The sequence below is a fragment of the Nicotiana sylvestris genome, chromosome 10, assembly GCF_000393655.2.
Source record: "Nicotiana sylvestris chromosome 10, ASM39365v2, whole genome shotgun sequence".
In the NCBI taxonomy this organism is placed as follows: domain Eukaryota; kingdom Viridiplantae; phylum Streptophyta; class Magnoliopsida; order Solanales; family Solanaceae; genus Nicotiana; species Nicotiana sylvestris.
The window spans coordinates 66,750,578-66,772,938 of NC_091066.1; the positions used below are offsets into that span (position 1 = coordinate 66,750,578).

General features: G+C 36.6%; 2 protein-coding genes across 2 annotated transcripts; one reads left to right on the forward strand and one right to left on the reverse strand.

The window, feature by feature from the left end:
- The first annotated feature begins 1,223 nt into the window (after positions 1-1,223).
- LOC104246752 (WD repeat-containing protein PCN-like) lies at positions 1,224-11,341 on the forward strand. The gene is made up of 11 exons (XM_009802626.2): positions 1,224-1,494; positions 1,587-1,730; positions 2,519-2,819; positions 2,901-2,964; positions 3,120-3,233; positions 3,363-3,525; positions 4,956-5,109; positions 5,248-5,843; positions 9,135-9,316; positions 9,636-9,893; positions 10,696-11,341. Exons 1-11 carry the CDS (start codon positions 1,333-1,335, stop codon positions 11,009-11,011), a joined length of 2,454 nt encoding a protein of 817 aa, XP_009800928.1. The 5' UTR covers positions 1,224-1,332; the 3' UTR covers positions 11,012-11,341.
- A 6,035-nt stretch (positions 11,342-17,376) lies between these two features.
- Positions 17,377-18,588, reverse strand: LOC138879455 (uncharacterized). Its single transcript, XM_070159065.1, has one exon. The coding sequence runs from the start codon at positions 18,586-18,588 to the stop codon at positions 17,377-17,379; it is 1,212 nt and encodes a 403-aa protein (XP_070015166.1).
- Between the last annotated feature and the right edge of the window lie 3,773 nt (positions 18,589-22,361).

Genomic DNA, 22,361 nt, shown 5'->3' on the forward strand with positions numbered 1-22,361 from the left:
ACCAGACATCTGACTAGTTACTCCGAACGCAAGAGAACTAATTGTATCAGGTTCCTTATCTGGTTCTCTCATGAAGTTTGTCAAACCATCAAAACAAAAGAGACATAACTTATCAAATATGATTTGTTGGACCCCATGCTCCAAGAAAGTTGAACGGTGCACTTGGTTGAATGCTAATTATTTATCCAAAGGAACATGGATCGATTCCCACTTAGTATTTCTTTTTTCAATGGTGCACTCATATTTTAGAAATCCTAAATCCGCATGTGTTTGTTAAGGATTATGAATCAACTTCCTCCATCAAAAGTTAAGAAGTCACAAAGGCACATGACCCTAAGGGATTGGTGAGATCCTACAAAATCATGAAGTAGTTCCTAGGTGGGTCGAATCCGAATAACATATATAAACACTTAAAATTTCTCCTTCAACGACAGAGATAATACTTTGTGATACTTAATATTGAGTAAGATTTTTTTATATATGAGAATTAATTGTATAATTTAAAATATTAGGATATTCATGCAATTGAGTCATATAATATGATTATTTAGAGTAAATTAGACTTAAGGGTCATTTTGCTATAGACATTATGAAAATATTCCCGGTATAAAGTGTTTGGTTGGAGAGAAAATTAGGAAAAATGATCCTTAATATACGCATACCTTGCTTGGTGTTATAAGAAAAAAAATAATTTCTCTATCATCAATGCAACTTTAATTGACGGTATTAATAAGTACTCATATTAAGTTATGTGCAAAATTATTATTATCTTAATGTGGAATAAAAAATTATTTAAAAACAAAAATGCCTCAAAGCAAGTATATCCTTACATGACGATTTCCTATATTATTATCCTTACATGGAATAAAAAATTTTCTTGTTATTATTCATTGTTTAAATAATCTTTACATCACAATTTTTACACAATTAGTGTAAAATAAAAAAAAGACTTGAGCATAGCATAACAGCACAAATTCAAATTAGTTGGGGAATGAGTTCGGAATACTTACTGAATACTTAAAAAGGAAAAAGGTACTGCAGAGCTAAAGCCAAGAAGGAACCCTAGTTCATATTGTCCTTTTCTTATAGTAGTAGTAAGTATTTTTTTTAGAGTGAAAATGGTCTAGGATCGATTGACTAACCCGTTTATGCCGGGCGGACCTTAAAAAAGCCCGAATTAATAATTAATTAATTCAGCTTAAACCCTCGTTCGTTCGAAAACCTAGCCCTCTTTTTGGCATCGCCTACATTTGAGCATGTCCTGCCCCCTCTTCGTAGCTGCACCTTTCCTCTGAAACTCGAGGAAAAGTACAACAATTTTAAGCTTCAGAGATGCTCGAAGTTTATAGAAGCAGCTCAGTTGAGTGGAAGCCTTCGCCGGTAGTAGCCCTAGCTACTAGTGCCGACGATTCTCAAGTCGCCGCAGCTCGAGAAGACGGCTCTCTTGAGATTTGGCTTGTTTCTCCTGGCTCTGTCGGCTGGCACTGTCAACTTGTACGACTATATATATTTGTCTATTTACTCCCTTTTTTTAGCTTTAAAATATGTGTGATTGAGCTTTTTTTGTTTTGTTTCTGGCTGTGTAGATTATACATGGAAATCCTAATTCTAGGGTTTCGTCGTTAGTGTGGTGTAAGTCGGGGTCGAGAAGGTTAGATGCAGGTCGGTTATTTTCGTCCAGCATTGATGGATCAGTTTACGAGTGGGATCTTTTCGATTTGACTCAGAAGGTACGTGTAATTGGGTAATAAGTGTATGCGTATATTGATTGATTGAATTGGAGGAACTACTTATGCTATAATATACTCGTCCAAGGGACCTTAAAAGGTATACATTATTTAGTAGTGCAATGAAATGGACCTGAATTGAGTTGACAAGGTAAACTTGTTGACTGCATTTTTTTGATGAACATAGAAAAGAAGGCAATCTGAAATACGACAAAAGAAGGAATTTTTGACATTTTATGGCAGTGATTGTCTTTATAGAATACTATGTTGATCTTATCTACTATTTCCTTTTCTCTCCATTATTCTACCTTTTTTAATATATAAATTAGTGGATTTTTGAAATGGTTGTTTGTTAAAAAGCTATGTTTAGCTTTCCTTTTGTGGGGTGGAGAGATTCCAAAGAGATGATATCCTCTATGATATTTTTCATTAATAAAAGGGCAGTCCGGTGCACTAAGCTTCCACTATGTGCGGGATCCGGGGAAGGGCTGGACCGCAAGGGTCTATTGTATGCAATCTTACCGAATAGTACTCGTCGGCAAGAATTTTGTTAAAAGCTTATAAGCTGCATATTGCTGTAATCTATTGCTTTTAGCTGCTATTGTCTTAGATACCATGCTCTTGCAGTGTCTTTTATGGATTTGGCATAAGAAAAATGCAGTCTTTTTGGCTGTATGATCGGAGACTCGGGTCTTCCCTGATCAATGCATTTCAAGATCCATTTTTCTTGCCTGTAGTTTTAGGGTTTGATTTCGACGGATCGAGTATGTTTTTTCTATGGTTGCTTGCAGGCTGTGCTAGATTCCATTGGTGTTTCAATATGGCAGATGGCTGTGGAACCATGCAATACTTCGCAGCTTCATCAAAATCTTCCAAGGCAGTATGAGAATGGCCATGTTAATCATACAAATGGTGTTAGTAGTGATAATGAGAGCACTGAAGGTGAAGATGATGATGACTCAGTTGTTCTTCACGAGGATGATGATAGTGAAAATGGTCAAATTGCATTTGCTTGTGATGATGGTTGTGTTCGAATCTACACTACTGATGAGAAGAATATGACTTACAAAAGATCATTGCCTAGGGTCAGTGGTGAGACAGCTGCCCCTGAGAGTCAAAGTGCAGATATCTGATTGTTGCTTTGGGTATTTTATAATTTTTGTGTAATTGCAGGGCGTATATTGAGCGTCACTTGGAGTTCTGATGCAAAGAGGATATTTTCTGGTAGTAGTGATGGGTACGTTCTATTTTGGAATTAACTATGTGCTACATTTACTTGTTGATTTCTGATGAAAAACTCAACAGAGGCAATAATGTCGGCTGAAGCATGACTGTCTATTCTTCATGGCGTGTCCGCTGTGAAAATTCTGAGAGGAGATTTTTTCTTTGCAGGTTTATAAGATGCTGGGATGCGAAGTTAGCATATGAAGTCTATAGGATAACTGTTGGACTTGGAGGTTTGGGTAGTGGATCTGAACTATGCATATGGTCATTGCTTGCGTTGAGGTGAATATCAAATTGGCAACCCTTCCCTTAGAAGTTTCAGAAAGAATGGGAACTCCTTTTTTTTCATCTTGTGTTATACTAAAATTTTCCGTTTTAATATTGCTTCAAACCTCATAATGCTGTTTGCAGATGTGGTACCCTGGTTAGTGCAGATAGTACTGGTAGCGTCCAGTTCTGGGACACCCATCATGGCACTCTTTTGCAGTCACATTCAAGTCATAAAGGTGACGTGAATGCTTTAGCAGCATCACCCAGCCATAGGAGGGTGTTCTCTGCTGGTTCTGATGGTCAGGTACATAAACACGCTCCCTATCCAAAGAAAATACTCTATTTAAGTTGTACATCTATTTGTGCTTATTCCTCTAGGTTCTCATTGAGCCCTTGCTTGTTTACCCAGATAAAAAATGAAGTCCCATTTTATGAAGTTAGTAGATGATGTTAATTGATGAAACTAGCAATGGTATCCGCCAGAAATTTGAACTATGGATAAGCATTTTAGGGATTAAGTGGTTTAGGATAAGTAGAAATAAGACAGAATATATGTATTTCAAGTTTAGCAAGCATACGAAGAGTGAAATTGAGGTGGAACTAGGCAGGATTGTGGTACCTAAATGCAGGCAATTCAAATATGTAGACCTCAATGCTTCAGGGGAGTGGTATAGCAAATGAAGATAAAACACAGAACTAAAATGGGATAATACATAAATTGCCTCCTAAACTTGTCCCTAATTATCAGTGCTTTGAGATGCTACAATTTTTTTTTTTAAAACAGGCTCAATGGTTAACTATGAATAAATAAACAGGTTGTATGGTTTGTGATAGTAAAAGATAATATGTTCGAAGCATTTAAATTGTTAGTTGCTTATGTTGTTATACATGGGTTAAATCGCTTGTCTAAAAGACAAAAAAAGAAAATATGCTACAATTGGTTGTTGCTTGAGAGGCTTGACTTCCATATTTCCAGTATAAGTGCTTCCTGTGTTTTGTTTTGTTTTTTGCCAAAAAACTTGCACGTAAAACTTCATTTCCTTTTCTATTTCTTGTTATCTACCTTTTTCTAAAAAAATGATAAAGAAAAGTTAAAGCAAAAAGGCAAAGAATTGACGAATGACTAACATAGAGGTGCCTGCTATTTTATAAAAATGTATCTGTAATCTTCGTTGATCAACAATATTCTTTTTTTATGAAGTTGTTTCATTACTGGCATCATGAAGATGCAGAAAGTACAAAGGTAAATATGTTAGCTTCGTTACATGATATTGTAGATACTGGGAGCTAGCCACAACACCAAAAAATCTTATGAAGGCCTTTCATGACTATGGCTAGTCTAAAGTTAGGGAACTAACAAAGCCTATGAAGATAGTAGTACTATTTACATGGAACTGGTTGGACCAACTAAACAGACTAAGCAGACATTTAGCTTTTTGGTGAGTGATTTCGAGTTGAAATTCCATCAAAACATCTGAGGTTTCTCTCATCCGAAGGCACCAAAAAGTACCTTTGTACTTAAATCTTTCGAGTTGATCGACAATATTCTTTCAGTCAATCTTGCTAAAATGAAGATATTACAGTATCAATCTTTTATTTAATTTGTTTTTCTTTAGATATTGTATATTCTCATCTCTTCTGATATCTTGCTTAAGACATTCTCAGCTATAATTGTTTTGAGAACACAATTTAAGTATGCTTTTATAGCTGCTAATTATTTGCTATTGTTTTTAGGTTATAATTTATAAGCTCTCAACCAGTGAGGTTGGGTCTAATGATGGAGATATTACTTCTGTAGACATGAAGAAATGGATTTATGTTGGTTATGTGAGGGCCCATACACATGATGTGAGGGCCTTGGCAGTTGCTGTACCCATTGCTCATGAAGGTCAGTTATTTAGTTTTGCCTCTCGTTCACTGAAATTGAAGTTGAAATATTTGCCTTGTTTTGATTTTGGACTTCAAGATATCCCTTCTTATCTGGGTTTTGTTATACTTAATTTTTAACCTTTCTTCTCCCTGACAGAGCCCATGGCTGAACATAAGGCAAAGAAGCAGCGTTCTGGGGAGAAGCCCCTTGATTTTAGTTACCATAAATGGGCACACTTGGGTGTACCGATGCTTATCTCAGGTGGTGATGACACTAAACTTTTTGCATACTCTGTAAAGGAATTCACCAGGTTTTCTCCGCATGACATTTGTCCTTCACCTCAGAGGCCACCTATACAACTTGCAGTAAATACAATCTTCAGTCAGGCTTCTTTACTCTTAGTCCAGGCTGCGTACTGGATAGATATTTTTTGTGTTCGTGTAAAAAAGGGAGTTATGTCTGATAGCTGTGGCCAGTCTGGCGGGGCTGCGAGAACAGATCTTGTGGCTCGTGTTAAGTGCAAAACTTCGAGGAAGATCACATGCAGTGCAATTTCTCCTTCAGGTGTAATGTTTGCTTATTCCGACTATGTAAAACCCTGTCTTTTTGAACTTAAAAAGAGTGGTGCTAGCAAGAGTCCATGGACTGTCAGCCGAAGGCAGCTCCCTTCGGGACTGCCATTTGCCCATTCAATGGTTTTCAGTGCGGATTCTTCTCGAATGATGATAGCAGGGTGTGACAGAAACATCTATGTGAGTGATTCCGTTCTCCAGTTTATCTTCTCTAGTTTAAAGCATAAAGTGTGTTTGTCTTTGATAAAGTCAGGGTGAAGTTCTCAATGTATTTTGCATGTTGCTATCACTTTTGAGGAGTGAGTTGATGACAGCTTTTTCTGAGGTGTTACTCTGACTATGTTAGATGTAGTTTGTAGGTAGTAAGGTTCTTACTAAGGTTGGAACATTTTAGTTAAGAATCATGATTTTAGAACTATACTAACTTAAATACTCCTTCCATCCCAATTATGTGACACTCTTTCATTTGTAGTTAGTCCAAAAAAGAATGATACCTTTTTATATTTAGTAACATTTCACTTTAAATTTCTTCTTTTACCCCTAATCAGATGATTTTTAGCCATACAAATTTCTCTAGTTTGTTATAGACAATAAGTTTCAAAAGTCTTTCTTTTATTTCTTATAACTTTATGCCCAATCAAACACCTTCACATAAATTAGGACAGAGGGAGTAACTACAGTAGTCAGATTTTCTCCCGTTTGCATATTTTATGTCAATAATAGGGAGTGTGAACTTTTCTTGTGTGTGTTACTGGCACAATTTCGTCTTTGTGCTGACTCAGTATAGCTGTTCCCATCCTAACAATAGTCTATTCATATGATGGATGTGGAATGGATACAAATGATTCATAGCTGACCCATGAAGTATAGTAGATTGATCGATTAATTGAATTTATTGCTGTACAGCATACACGTGCAGATCCTTTTCCAATTTGTACACGGACAAGCAGATGTTAGCTTTATGTTGTGTGTGCATATGGAGATGCTTACTCCTACACATGCAATAATAAAAAGTTTTAAGTTGATTTTTGACCTAGTTTTCTTGTTTGGAGGATAAAGCTAATTCTTCACAAGGTAGGGGTAAGGTCTGCGTACACACTACCCTCCCCAGACCCCACATGTGGGATTACACTGGGTTTGTTGTTGTTGTTGGTTGATAAAGCTGATTGGATGCAACCTTATTTTGGTGCATCATATGCATTCAGGATTTTCTTATACCAAAAAATATTCATCATGTTTCATCTCTCCTCCTTTCCCCACACCGATAAAATAAAATAAAATAAAATAGAAAATTGTTTCTCTGAAGAGCCTTGGAGCGACAGTGAAGTTGTCTTCGTGTGGCTGATAGGTCATGGATTCGAGACGACGCTTGTGTTAGGGTAGGATGCCTACAATACACCCCTTTGAGGTGAGGCCCTTCCCGTACCTTGCGTGGACGTGGTAGTCTTCGTGCATCCTGCTGCCATGTTTTAGGAAATTGTTTCTCTAGTACTTAAACTCGTATTTGTTGAGTTTTCAGTGAGATGGTCACTAACTTTGTCCTGCTAGTGAATTTTAACCAGTATTGGGAAAAGTGCTCTCTGTCGCTTAAAGCGACGAAGCAGAGCGACGCAAGATGCCCTCGCTTTGACATGTCGAAGATGTGATATCACTGAAGCATGCGCTTCCAGTGATGAGGCGAAAAGCAACAAGCAATCGCTTTGTTGCTTCTTATTTCTGCCCTTTTACCTTTAAAAGGGAAATAGGAAATGAAAAGCCAGAAAGTTACCAGCTAATCAGAACCCAGAATTCATGCACCGACACTTCTCACATGACTCTGATCTATCAGCCAGGTGCTTCTTTCTCTTTCTCATCTTCTTCTTCTTCCTTCTCCCCCTCTTCCACTTTTTCTTCTTTGAAGTTTCACTGCTACAGAATCAGGCTCTGATGCTTCGCTCTTCTTATAGCTTCACTGTGGCAGTGCTGCAAACCCTGTATTAGGGCTCTGAAGAAGAAGTGCAAAAGCATTGCATCACTTCTTCTTTGTGTCTTTGCTGTTAACTGAAGATCATAAAGGGTTTAAAGCTTCATTTTTCTTCTTATTGCAAAACTGCTATATTTTTCTTGTTATAATTGTTTTAAAACAGAGAACAGAGTCTGTTTTTCACTCTATTTGAATTGAACAGAGTATGTGAAGCAGACTTCTTATAAAATGCCTATTAGTTTGTCGTCCCTTTTTTATTTTTAGCTTGTCTGAAAATGGTAAATTTTTTTTAAAGCAAGTTGCTTTTGTATTTTACCCTCTTTTTAATAGTGATGTGAAAATGGTAAAAACTGATTTTAGCAACTTTTGTCTGCATTCTACTACCTTTTCTTATAAATTTATAACAATTTAAAACTATCGTGAGTAGGATTCTTTCTTGGGATAAAATTTAGGAATACGATCATGGTCAAATGGTGATTTTCTTAGCCTATTGGCTGGTGGACTTTGTTTTTGAATGATTTCGTTTGAGTTTGCCTTTTCTTTTTATTTTTAGCATGTTGAGATTATGCTTGTTATGTGTGAGGGTTATGTGAGGACTTGTATAACATGTACTTGTTGAGTATTGTTCTTGCATTTATAATGATTTCCTGATTATATATGTGTATGCTGCAACTTTGTTATTTCTTCAAAAAGTGCACTCACGCATTGCTTCTTGCTTAAAGCCCCACACCGTTTTTTGCGCTTTTGTATTTGAAAACACTAAGATGAACCAACTGTAATTTCTCCCAGTAAAAATGATCCATTTCTCACAAACATGTTTAATCTAATGGGAATTACTCCATAGTACGTGGGACAAAAATTTTCCTACTTTTTGTTGTATAATAAGGGAAAAACAGTGACACATGCCTCCCTCCTGAACCATATCTCTTTGTCATCAGCCCCCCTTACCTCACCAGAATCACCACCGCCAATCTACATATGGGGAAGATGTGAAGAGGAGTTGCTGGAAAGTTAGCGAAACAGAAAGGAAGTTGGGAAACTGGGATCATATGATAGAGGAAAGAAGAGGGTTAAGGGAGTGGGGAAATGAAGAGAAGATTGCCAGTGAGAGGAGAAATGGTGAGGGGATTGATGGAAATGGCGAGGGGATTGTAGGATGCCTATGACAAGGGAGGAGAGAGCCGGGCTGTGGCTGGTGCTGGTGCGGAGTGATTATTGACCTTTTTGCTTTAATTGAGGATGTCATATTTGCCTTGAATACTGTTGTCGACTGTAATGTCCCTCATGTAGACATCAGATGTCGGAGTTAATTTTATTTTTTTTTCAAAGATGGGGGAGTTAATGTATATTGTAAATTTGGATCAATATTAATAGGAGAATGCAGGGTGGAGACAATAGTTAATCGATAATAAGAAGTATCAATGTAGAGTGTCAATCCTATAGTAGTCGTAGTTGAGATATAATTGTGATGTTTTTCTTTAGTCTCTGAAGCTTGTCTTCTTTTCTAGGTGGTTGATGCCGTAAGCTTGGAACTAGGTCACATTTTCTCACCTCGTCGTCAAGAGCATTACGAAGAATTTCCACCAAATGAACCTTCCATTACCAAAATGTTCACTAGTGTCGATGGGCAGTGGTTAGCTGCTGTCAACTGCTTTGGAGATGTGTATATATTTAATCTTGAGACACAGAGGTATGGGACCTCCTCTCTTACATGTATCTAGTATCTTATCTATCTTCATTTTTGCCCATTGTGGTTTACTTTTTGTGTATTTTCCAGTAAACTTCTAGGTACACTACATGATAAATAGGCATATTTTTAGAATGAGAATTCTTCCCATTTCTTGCGCATTGAAACGATGAACACTTAATTCCCTGTGTTGTGTGGTTATCCTTTGAGTGAAACTCCCATTTGCCACTTGATAACTTTCACTGTCAAGTCAGTTCAATATTTTTTTGAGGACCTTCATCATATTTCCTTTTGGGGGCACTGACTAAATATTGTGGAACAGGCAACATTGGTTTATATCAAGATTGAATGGTTCTTCTGTTACAGCGGGTGGTTTTACTCCTCGAAATAGCAATGTGCTTATTGTATCCACATCTTCGAACCAAGTATATGCCTTTGATGTTGAAGCTAAGCAACTAGGAGAATGGTCCAACCGGAATACATTCTCCCTGCCGAGAAGATTTCAAGAATTTCCTGGAGAAGTTATTGGCCTTTCTTTTGCTCCTGCTAATTCATCATCTGTGATCGTCTACAGTGCAAGGTGTGTTTTGCTGTTTTTGTCAAAGCTGTTTTTGAGTTTTTGTTTGTCTTTGTCTTCTGCTGTCTTTTCTAGCTGTATTCTTTTTGGTGACACTTTAGGTTTGCTTTAATGTGCATCAAAGATTTTGGTAACATTTTGTTAAGAGAATGGTGATTACATGAAATACAAGTTGGTCTCGTAATTGGAGCCAAGTACTGAAGTAATGGGCTTTCTTAGCTAGGCTGTTCATTTTATATGTTTGGATACAAAGATTTTGCTTTTGATGCATCTAGGCACATCAGCACACAGTAGTAGTAGTCAGCATGTGTATGATGTGCTGCAGATTGCTGTGGTTCAGTCATTATAGCTGAGATTGTTTAGAGCAATTTATTTGCTGAGAGCTAGTTTTTTTTTGCTGTGTTAAGAAATTTAATTTCTTATCCAACCTAATTGCTGGCTCAGGATATTCTTAGAAGCGTTCAGTTGAACCCCAACTTAATCCGAAGGAACTGCATGTGGCTTTAATATTCATGGAAAGTTGAAATGCCTGAGCAGTGTATGCTTCAGTATGTGTACCTTGCTATGGCCCAATAAAGTTGAAATGCCTGAGCAGTGTATGCTTCAGTATGTGTACCTTGCTATGGCCCAATGGAAATTTCTTTGACCATGCCCTAGTCCTGTTTCCTGCATATTCCTTCTCAGTTTGTTTGATCTTTCTCGAGTTCTTTATCTGGTTAACTTTGAGAAACCTAATTACGTTATCTCAGTGCTTTAGTTCCAATAAATGTCACATGAGAAACACTTTTATGGCTTTATTCTGTAGGGCGATGTGCTTGATTGACTTTGGGTTGCCAGTTGGTGATGATGACGATACCGACTTAGCTAATGGTCAAGATTTAGCTTTGAAGAAGCTACATGGTACTCCTGCAAATGGGACCTTAAAGCGCAAGCCGATAGGGAATGACTTAGATATGAAACAAAATGGTAGAAAGAATTTTGAATTCTGTGCATTCAGGGATCCTGTTTTGTTTGTTGGACATCTTTCAAGAACTTCCACCTTGATCATAGACAAACCCTGGATTCAAGTGGTTAAAACGCTTGATGCATTACCTGTTCACAGACGTATTTTTGGGACATAAGTCTTTGTCACAGTTTTTGTTACAGCTTTACTAGGAAACGTTTCGTGGGGTGTATTCAACCCCTTTCACTCACAGATTCTTCTTTGTTTGTTGGAGTTCGGGTTGGGAAAAAGTTGAAATCAACTCTCAAGTTCAATATAGCTTCACTTCATCTGCAGGAGTTCTCCATACCTGTAAATATAACTTATGAGCTTTACTAATGTCCATTAGTCTGTTCAGATATTGATTAATGTTTTCCTGTATAACATTTTTTTCTAAGTTTCTGTATCAAGCAGTTTTGCCTCATTAAACATACGTTTTGATCCACAATGTTTAAGTTTCTTTCTTCTAGTGTACTTCCCGCTCTTACTCAAGTTATATAAGATTTGTTTTTACGGAAAGGGTCTGATATGTCCCTCTACTATGATTAATTGTTTAAAGTTATTCTCCGTTATACTATTGGGCTATGAAATTCTCTACCGTCTTACTATCCTAACAAATCTATCCTTAATTAGACGGAGGTGACATGTGGCACCCATCTGTGGCCTTTTTACATTTGGGCACATATTAAGCGTCCCGTTCCACGAAACCCATAACACGTAATCCATTTTATCTTATTTTAAAGTATTTTTTAATATTGGATAATCTCCTTGACCATCCGAAATTTCTCTTGGATTCCCAAGCTCAATCACCATTTTCCAAAAATAATTTATTTCACTATGTAAAACCATTCTCATCAAAATCCATCAATCTGTTTTCTTTCTTTTCATCCATCATCACAAATACCACCATTTTCATGACCAAATCTATATATTCCAATTCCAATACAAAGAAAATCCAAACCGCTAATGATAGTAGATCGCAATTTAATACTCAATCAACTAGTGTTTACCAGAGATTGCAATTTTTTGGTTATGTAAATGGTGGAATTTGGTCATCTAATTTAATCACCGTGCAACTCACCAAACCCACCGTTCAGTTTTTCTTTTTCTTCATCCCATCATCTTAAAATCCACAATTTTATTCCAATTTTAGGAGGGGAGGTACTTGCCCAGAACGATTCTTTTGACCGAGCAAATCTGTCTCTAGGGGCGATTTTGGTAACACAATAGGATGATTATTTTTCAGATTCGTGCAAAGAGCAGCAAATAATTTTTTAGACTCGGTCGATTTTTTTGACTGGGAAAGGAGAACCTTCTTTCTTGGTGCAAATTTGCAGATCCAAAGAAATAATCCCTCTTTCTTTTTTAGTGATAAGAGGAAGCGTAATTATTTTAGTTGTTATCCAGTCAAACTTCCATATCATACACCCGCAGGAAACAATTGATTCAACTCATCAAAATAATTCACAAACAAGAGGGCAAAAATGATGAATTTATGAAAAAATCTGATCTTATTTGAGAAAAAAATTTAAAATTTTATTGTAAAACTCCATGATACAAATCTGCAAGTATATGTTGAATAACTTTCTTGTCAAACAAACTTTTGAAGTCTTCTCAAAAGTCAAAAGTTCTCCCACTGTACTTCTTCAATTTATAACCACCATGAGCAAGCAGAATCTAACGTGCCGCTGTTGTTGCAATAAAAGGCCGCCGGAAAATTCTTCGGTAAGATGCCGACCATACTCCATGGTTGGAGTTTCAGCTATTATTTCGCTCCCTTCTGGATCTGGTAAATAAAAAAAACATATGAAAAAGAGAACAATGGCTCGCCGGAAAATTTCCGGTTAGATCCAGTAAATTTCAAATCCAAAGGTTCTCCCTGGTTTCCGGCGAATTCTCCAATAGAGATTCCAGCCATGGTCATAACAGTGATGTAAGAGAGAAGAGTGGAGGAAAAGAGAGAGAAGCGGGTGAACTTTGGGTCGGATAGTGGGTTTTTCTTAAGTGAATCGGGTTACAAAAAATAAAAAAGGGTCAATTTTAATCCTATGCCGCCACGTATTACCTCCGTTTAATTAAGGATAAATTTGTTAGGATAGTAAGACGGCAAAGAATTTTATGACCTAATAATATAACGGACAACAACTTTAAGCAATTAATTATAATAGAGAGGCATATCAGACTCTTTTCCGTTGTTTTTAATTAATTTGGCTTAATTTTTTATTGGAAAAATTAAGAGAAAACTAAACTAGCTTTATACTTGTAACCACGCGATAAACAGAAAAGCTATTCTCAGTCTCTATTTTAAATTTCTCTTCTAATTCAATCTCCCTGTCAACTTCTATGTTTATAAAATTGATCGAAAGACGGAATAAAAGATCTCTCCTTCATTCAATCTCCTTATCAACTTCTGAATTTTCGGAAATCGATTGGAAGAGGGAATAAAAGATCTACTGCCTTTTGGTATTAAAAATTGACTTATGCCCCTTAACCAATCTCTTTCATTTAATGGGACCAAACCTAATTGTTAGTTATAGATAGACTATTCGTTTCATGCAAAATGTCATTTCCTCACTGTTGAATATCTTTGGAATTTTTGAGGTGTCTAGTCATGCATGTGCTAATTTGGAGGATTTTAGTTTCCAAATCTTTTTGCTGGCCACAGTTTCTCTTGTCATTGTGGACATTCAGTAGTCACTCGAAACAAAAGTTATAGATATTTTGGTATAACGATGGATTGGCAGATAGTAAGGCACACGTACGCTAATCAGTAGGTTAAATCCATATTATTTCCTTACAAAAAATTTAGCCAACTAACTAAACTACTAAAAAATTTTGAAGGTCGAACCCATGTCTCTCACTCATACAAACCCCAACCCTTCCCTAAAGAGTAGAGAGTCAACAATAACAGTGGTAAATAGGTATATCAAGAAATCTAGGTTTGGAAAAAGAGAGAATATTTCCGTCTACTGAAAAATATGGGATGCATGTGTTTGCTCACAAGCAATCACATGAAAGGACTCCTTTCATGTATTTACCAACATCGATTGTGGTGGAATCATATTCAATTATTTAAATTGTAGGTTCGCATCTGAATCAAAGATGTGGAGAGTATTATGTCGTCAACTTGCATAAATGTTTGAGCCGTGAAAGGAGAGCACCAGGTTAATAATATGGGTGGTCCAAAAATTTTAAGTGAAAGTGAGGGCCAACAAAGTTCGGATTAGGGCTGAAAAGCTCCACATTATTAGTAAAATGTTATTTAACAATGGTGATTCCATACTCAAGGCCCGGGTCTGAGACTTATGATAAGGATGAATGAGTATATACTATACCACTTTACTTGTGATAATGAGATAATGAAACAAGATAAAGAAAGTGAACTTAATATTAGTATATATATTTCTTTACTCGTAAAACGGTATAGTTAAATTTGTTACGTGGTTTATAGACAAGCAAATTGATTTAATCCCAAATGATAAATAAATAAGATTAAAAATAAGACTTAGCGTTAAAATCAAAGGGAATGACATGCGTGACTCCGGGAGCGATGCTTCCGAAGACAGAATAAGATCAATATAAAACAGAAAGTAAAGTTGTATTATTTAGCTTGAGAATAGAATGTAGCATAAGTTTTCTCAGAGATTTCGTGTCATACAATGGTTGTTAAAGCCACTATATATTGCTATACCTAGAAAACAAGATCCTAGGATCAAGCCCCCCCTTTTTTTTGGAAGGTGTATTAATTCCATTTATAAGTCAAAAGATTACATAGAGAGGGACAAAAGCTTAACCTCTTATACAAAATATGCAAAGGACTAATCTGCAGAAGATATGGGGAGGACTCCTCATGTAACTATTTTGCTTCCAAAAGAGATTAACTAAGTATTAAGAAAGTTACAACAAGAGAGACTCATCCTGGATCAAAAATGAAGACACCTTTCTTCACTCTAATCCTGAATGTAGGAGGTCCATTAACCTCATTCTTCATTGTGGATTTTATCTGTCTAGGTAAGGTGGTATCCCTAGTGAAGAAAGTGTTCTGTTTATTCCTTTCCCCCAAGTTAGCAAGTTGATCTGCTACTAAATTGCCTTCTCTAAAAATGTGCTCGAGTTGAAAGAAACCTTGTGAGGTCATATTCTGCACTTGAGTGATCTCTTCTCTGATTTGCCAAAATGGAGTGATGTTGCCCTTGACCATTTGGATAACTAAAGTGAGTCAGATTCAATAGAAATTAGATCTTCATATTTGTGAGAGCATCTGATACCTTCATATTTGTGAGAGCATCTGGATTTCCAAATTTGCCACAAAATAATAGAAGGCAAGCACTGCAAAATTAGATCATGAACTTTGTTTTTAGGCTTTAATAACCACCATCTCATTACCATGCTTCTGATATATCCGTGGAGCAAAGGTATACCACAAGCATTAGAGAAATATCCCCAAATGTTACTTGCCAATTCTCCATTAGCAAAAAGATGATTTATAGTTTTCATATTTTTTCGAGAACAACAGTAACACATAGAGGGACCATGAACCCCAAATTTGATGAGAGAATCATCAGTAGGGAGCTTTCCTTTTAGAAGTCTCATCATAAAGAAAGAGACCCTGAAAGGAAGCTTATTATGCCAAATTTTCTTTCCAGTAAGAGTAATGTTATTCGGATTCTTGAGATTCTTTCAAGTAGATTTGGTGGAAAATTTACCATTTTGGTTGGCAATCTAAATTGCTTCATCATCTTGCCCAGGGATAATTCAGATAGTTTGAATATGAGAAACTTAATCAACAGAGAGAACATTATAGAGCTTAATCAGATCCCACCGATTATCAATAAAGAAATCACTAACTCTAGTTTTTTTGACTTGTATCTCAGATTCATTAGAGTAGCTAAAGCTCTTTTTTTCGTCCAATTATCCCACCAAAATGACAGGTTTCCTTTACCAATCTTCCAGTGTAAAAGTTTTTCACAATTTTTTTTCACATCCATGAGTCTCTTCCAGATATGTGATTGGCCATAGGCCCAACTCTTAGAGACAGGATGTGATCTCTTACAATATTTTGCTTGTAAAACAAGGTTAAGAAGAGAATTTTGGGTTCTGAAGGTCCACCAAGCTTTAGCAGCAAAAGAAATGCAAATATCATGTAAAGATCTAAATCCTACCCCACCCTCCTGAGTAGGAAGGCACAGTTTTTTCCAGGAAGTCCAATGATACTGATTCTTACCTTCTGACTGACCCCAGAAAAAGTTAGCAAGAACCTCATCAATTTGATCAAGAGTAGTTTTAGGAGGGTGCAAAACAGCCATGATGTGAAGGGGTAAAGAATGCAAAACTGACTTAATAAATACAGCTCTACCCCCGACATACAATAATTTTCCCTGCAACCCTTGAACCCTATTGACTGTCTTAGTAACCATAGTACTAAAGTATGAATTTTTTTTCCTGCCTATGTAGATAGGGCATCCAAGATAAGTGAAAGGAAACTGTGAATGAGAGTAACCTGTGATGGCCTTGATATCCTCAATAGTTGACTGAGCTATTTTTGGAGAAACCAGAAAGGAAGATTTCCTTTTATTCACCATTTGGCCAGATATGAGTTCATATGTCTCCAACTTCTTCATCATAATGGATATTGAAAGAAGATCGCTAGAAGAAAATAAAATGGTATCATCTGCATAAGATAAATGGGTGAGTAAAGGGCTTCCTTCATCTATAGAGTAAGGAATAAAATTATCAAGTACTAATTGATCCATTAGTCTTGATAAGAATTCAGCGGAAATAGCAAATAAAGAAGGGGAAATAGGATCTCCCTGTTTTAAACCTCTGGAAGACTTAAACCATCCATGCCTAGCTCCATTAATATTAATAGAGTACCAATTATTGGATAGAGTTCTCGTTATCATGCCTATCCACCCTTCATCAAATCCCATTTGCCTCATGACATGAGATAAATAGTCCCAGTCAACTCTGTCAAATGCCTTGGCCATGTCCAACTTTAGAATGATATTACCACCAGAGTTTGGCTTCCTAATGTTATGAACCAGTTCTTGAGTAAGCATAACATTATCAGAAATTGTCCTACCTTTTATGAAGCCAGTTTGATTTGGTGAAATGATCTTATCCATTAATAGAGAAAGCCTAAGAAGTTTGGAAATAATTTTAGAAGTAAAATTACTCAAACTAATAGGTCTGAAATCAGTAAATTGTTGAGGACTATTAGTTTTAGGAATGAGGACAAGAAATGTATGCGTAAAAGATTTTGGAAGTTGATGTCCAGAAAAAAAATCTAGAACCATATTATAAAGATCAAGATAGATAATGTCCCAGCAATGTTGAAAAAACTTCCCCGAAAAACCATCAGGGCTTGGAGAGCTGTTGCTGCTTAAAGAGAATACTGCTTCCTTCAGTTCTTCAATGGTGGGAGTAACCTGAAGCTTGAGATTGTCTTCCTCAGTAACCACCATTGGAATGCAATGAAGCATAGAGAAATCCCTGTCTTGGTTCTCAGTAGTAAATTGATTTTGAAAAAAAATGAATAGCTTCAGTAGCTATATCCTCATTGCCTTCAATCCAGGTGCCATCTTGCTTTTTTATTCTTTTTAAGAAGAGCCTCCTTCTTCTAGAGTTAATAACAGAGCGGAGGAATCTGGTATTGTTGTCTCCATCAGTAAACCATTTTAGACCAGACTTTTGCCTCCAGAAAGCTTCTTCAGTCTTAATATGTCTAATCAACTGAGCATTAATGTGATTAAGCTCCATCCTATTCTCCTCAGAATTATCAATAAGACTATTTTGCTCAATATATTCTAGCTTGGACTGAAGCTCCTTAGTCTTGTCAAAGATATTTCCTAAACTATTTTTGGACCAATTGGAAAGCATCTTACATACATTCTTTAGTTTAAGATGTAGCTTCCACATTGGGCCACCCACTACCTGTATATTCCAGGCTTGTTCCACAATATCCATAAAACCTTCATGTCCAGTCCATAAGTCTAGAAACCTAAAATATTTTTGAGGTTCTTGTAGTGTATTGAAAAAGGATATCAAAAGAGGGGCATGATCTGAGCCAGTTCTCACTAAGTGAGTAACTGTGGTATCACTAAACTTCTGAAGCCAATCATTGTTACCAAGAGCTCTATCTAGCCTTGCCCAGATTCTATTTTTTGGCGCCCATCCATTACACCAAGTAAAAGGAGAGCCACTATAATCCATATCCATTAGACCGCAATCCATAATGCAGTGAATGAAAGGGAGGCTTTTTGACATGTTGTGAATTTTCCCTCCTTTCTTCTCTTCTGGGTCAGTAATAATATTAAAATCCCTAGCCACCATCCATGGGGAATTCATTCCGCTAGCAATGGTTTTTAAGTTGTCCCAGAGAGGTTCTCTGAGATGAGCCTTGCACTTAGCATAAACTAAGGTAAGAAAAATTGGATCATCATTGATAGAAACCTTTACAGTAACCTGTTGTGACACGTCCTCCACTATACTAAAATTAAGGTATCCCTCACAAAAGATCCACACTTTATTAATACAGTTAGCATACGCAAAATCTAACCCCAATCTTCTCTTGAAACTCCTTAGAGTAGAATTTTGGCATAAAGGTTCCATTAGAGCAATGAAAACCAGCTTCTCAGATCTTTTGAGTTGACTAAGTCTATCAAAAGCACCTTGTGATCTGGTGCCTCTTATGTTCCATATAAGGGACTTAATCATTAAAATGATGTTGAGAGGGAATCTTGAGCCTGTGCAAGTCTCACAGACTTTCTAGTTCTGCCACCTTTGCCTCCTTTAGATGATGGACCTCCTTTGGAGGAGGTTGTGCCTCTACGAGATAGATGTTGTTGCTCTGCAATTTCGTTAAAAGCTTGGTCAATTTCATCTACAATTTGAGATTGTTGATTGAGTGTCACTACCAAATTATCAACATTGTCATCACTAGTGGCAGAGAATTCATCCATACTTTCAAAGTCACTATCAGATTCATTATCACCTTCAGATTCTTCTGCTAATTCATTATGATATGAGTCTTCTGAGTTATCATCCTCAGAGTCAAGAGCACCAGTGTTATCTATGTTCCGACTATTAGCTAGAGTTGTAGTAACTTGGTCTGTTCGAACATTAGGAATGGATTTCAACTGAGAGAAAGGGTTACTGGTATCCAAGAATTCGATGCTGGCGTTGATTTGATGGGCAATGTTGTTGATCACATGATTAGAATCTATAGGGTTAAGAGAGGTGGGGTTACTTAGGATCTGCTGACTATTAATTTTGGGGTCAGGTGGTTCATTGTTTGAAGGAGGAGGTGTGAGAGCTTTTTGGGTATTGAGTTGCTTCTCAGGGGGTTCAGGTTTAGTAGTAGTTGGTTTAGTTTTCTTGCTATTTGGTTTGTTGGAAGATTGTATACTAGAGTTGTCTTGATGTTGGGTTGGTGCTTGTTTTGGTGGGGGAGCAGGACTTTGTTGAGTAATTTTCTTTTGTGAAAGATCTAAGTCTTGTCGAGTCGTCTGTTGTAATGTCCCAAGGGTTGAGATGTATTGTGGTTGATTTTGTTTTAGTGGCTCATCTATATTGGCATTAACATTTAATTGTCCCTCACGGACTACATTTTGTTAAGGCATCCGTTGGACTTTCTTTTTTAGTTTATTTCTTTTTGTGGAAACTTGCTGGACATGATATGACTCATTGTGTGTCCTGACTTCTTTGCCTTTTCCTTTCAAATTTTCTGTTGCTATACCATGTTGAGTTACCTGATGCCCGTTAGTTTGCATTGGTATTTGATCACCGCTAGCATTTCCAGTTGGAGGATTTATTACAGGCACTTGTTGAGTGTCAGATTGCTGTAATTGAGGATTTATTACAGGCACTTTCAATTGTTGAGTGTCAGATTGCAGTAATTTTTGAGCTCTTCCAGCATTTTTTTGTGATTTCAAATCATTTTCCCCGACTTCAGTTTGGATCTTCTCTTGTTCCTCGTCCCATTGCTTCCTTCTACAAGAGCTTTGAGAATGTCCTTGCATAAGACAATATTGACAGTAAGCTGGAGCATCTTCATATTCAATATCTAACCAATAGCCATCTTCCTCATTGCTTCCTAATCTTTTAAAACCAACCCATATTTGATCTTGTCGGGGCTTAAGTAAGTCAACTTCAACTTTAAGCTTAGCAACATTCCCCCTAAACTTTGAAAAGGTAGCAAGATCAGGAGCCATAGCTGTACCCACAGATTCCACCATTTTAGAGATTATATCCCATCTAAATAAGTGCCAAGGGAGTTGATGGATAAGAATCCAAACTGGGGCTAAGGATGTTTCAATCCCTGGGACAAAATCAGGTGTCCAAGTGACAATTTTCATAGAATATGGTCCCGGATCAAGCCCCTCTTAAATGACAATAAAGGGGGCCTATCGATGAACATGTAACGGCAGGCCATGAATGCCAAAATTCTCTGTAACGACTGCCTATTTAATATTAGGAAATATTCTTCATTAAATGCCACCTGTTGACAAACATTCGAACCCGCTCACGTCGGTAACGCTCCCTTCGGGACTTATCCGATGTCAGCTGCAGCTGTTGTCCCCTATCTTGGTTCTTACACGATTCATCTTTTGCCTGTCTCCGGTTCCACGTGTCACACAATCATTCGATCATTTAATATAAACTAATTTTATCCTATACAGATAGACCCCCTACTTTTCGGTGGCACATCTTTGTGTCATCGAAAAGTTGGTGAAGATTCCTTTCTTGGTGGGAAATTTTCTATAACCCTCTGAGCAGACTCTGACGCTTGATAAGACGCACGTCTCCTCACATTTAATACCCCGAACACATGTTGCCCCACGATTCAATAATATTTTTGCTGGTTCTCGAGGTAATTATGACCATAATTTTAGCCGTTTATATCTTTAGTTATACGCATCATTTTGCCTTTTTCATTTCTAAATATTTCATAAGCTTTTTTATCCTCTTTGCACTTAACTTCCTTCTACTTCCATCTCTCTCCGATTTTTTTCAAAAAACTTTGTTTTCTTCTTATCATTACTATGGTTTCTTTCACTGAATCTATTTTGGTCTTCTCTTCAGTGGAGTTCCGAAGAGAAGCAAGGATAAAGAGGTTGATGTTGATGCTGATTTTCCTATGGTGAGCACCATCATACCCAAACATTTGAGTACTGTTAACGACTTCCAAGAGAAGTTTTCTTTTACGAATCCTTGATCTTGGCCTGTTAGCAGGTATTCCTCTTCTATTCTCCCTTCCAGTATTCCACTGTGAAGGATGATTGTAACTGCCATGACCTAAATATCATTGCTCCTAAACTAGTAGAGCGAGTTACCTTCACCAAGAAGGGTTTTACGTATGTCTATATGTACCTCTTCACTTTGGGTCCATTTTCTTTGAGTGGGAGACTTAACCTCGTGATCTTGAAATTATGCCACTGGTACCAGATTTGCTTGGTTCAAGTAGGCCATTCTGTGTGGCGAACGGTAGCATGTCTGTGCTGGCTGTGCACAGAGATAGAGAAGACCCTAACCTTGACACATATGATGAACCTCTATTCCCCCAAAATTTTCCATGAGAAAAGTAAGATAACTCTTGATTAGTTAAAAAATTTCTGTATAAAAAAAGTGAAGCTATTGTTTGTTGAGTCATGTGACTTTCATCCTCGTTCTTTGATTATTATTATTATTATTATTATTATTATTATTATTATTATTATTAAAGCAGAATTATCAATTATAATTGGTGAATTTTATTGATTAATCATTCAATGTTTTTTTTATATAAATAAATTTTGATATTGTTAGGTTTTGCCCTGAATTTCTAATTTGTTAGGACTCTCATTCTTGAAAGAAGGAAAATGAATCTTAAAAGAAATAAATCTCCTTCATATGTCTTATCCTTTTCTTGGAGAAGTTTTATACTTCTATAAATTAACATTTTCCTCTTACAACAAGAACAACAATATCATCCACAATGTAGTAATTAAAGAGTCTTGTTTAGGGAGATTTTTCTCTCAATAATTTTTATATTTTTATACTAGTTTTTATATGAGTGTTAATTGATCAAACCCATTATAATAGCCTGTTTTATTATTCTTTTGCTATCTGATTTATCGTCCATCAAACTTTGTATTGTTAGCTTTCGCATACCCCATGTTATTTCGATCTCAACACATATTGTCATACAAAGTTCAATACACTTAATGTAATACTCCGTAAATTCGGATTAGGTGTGAATGTATTAAATGAGTATTAATGTGATTTTTAGGAATGCTAATTCCTATCAGGATGATTATGGGTGGAAATAGTTATTTTGGAATCAAGACGCAGAGTGATACGCATAAGATGCGATAAAATCGAATAAGTTTATGAAATGTCTGTTTTTAGACTAATTTCACGTAAATCAGTTAGGAATTTCGGAACACTTAAAACATGAAAGTTGTATCCCTTTGAAATACCTTTTCAATGATATACTATTCAGCCTGAAT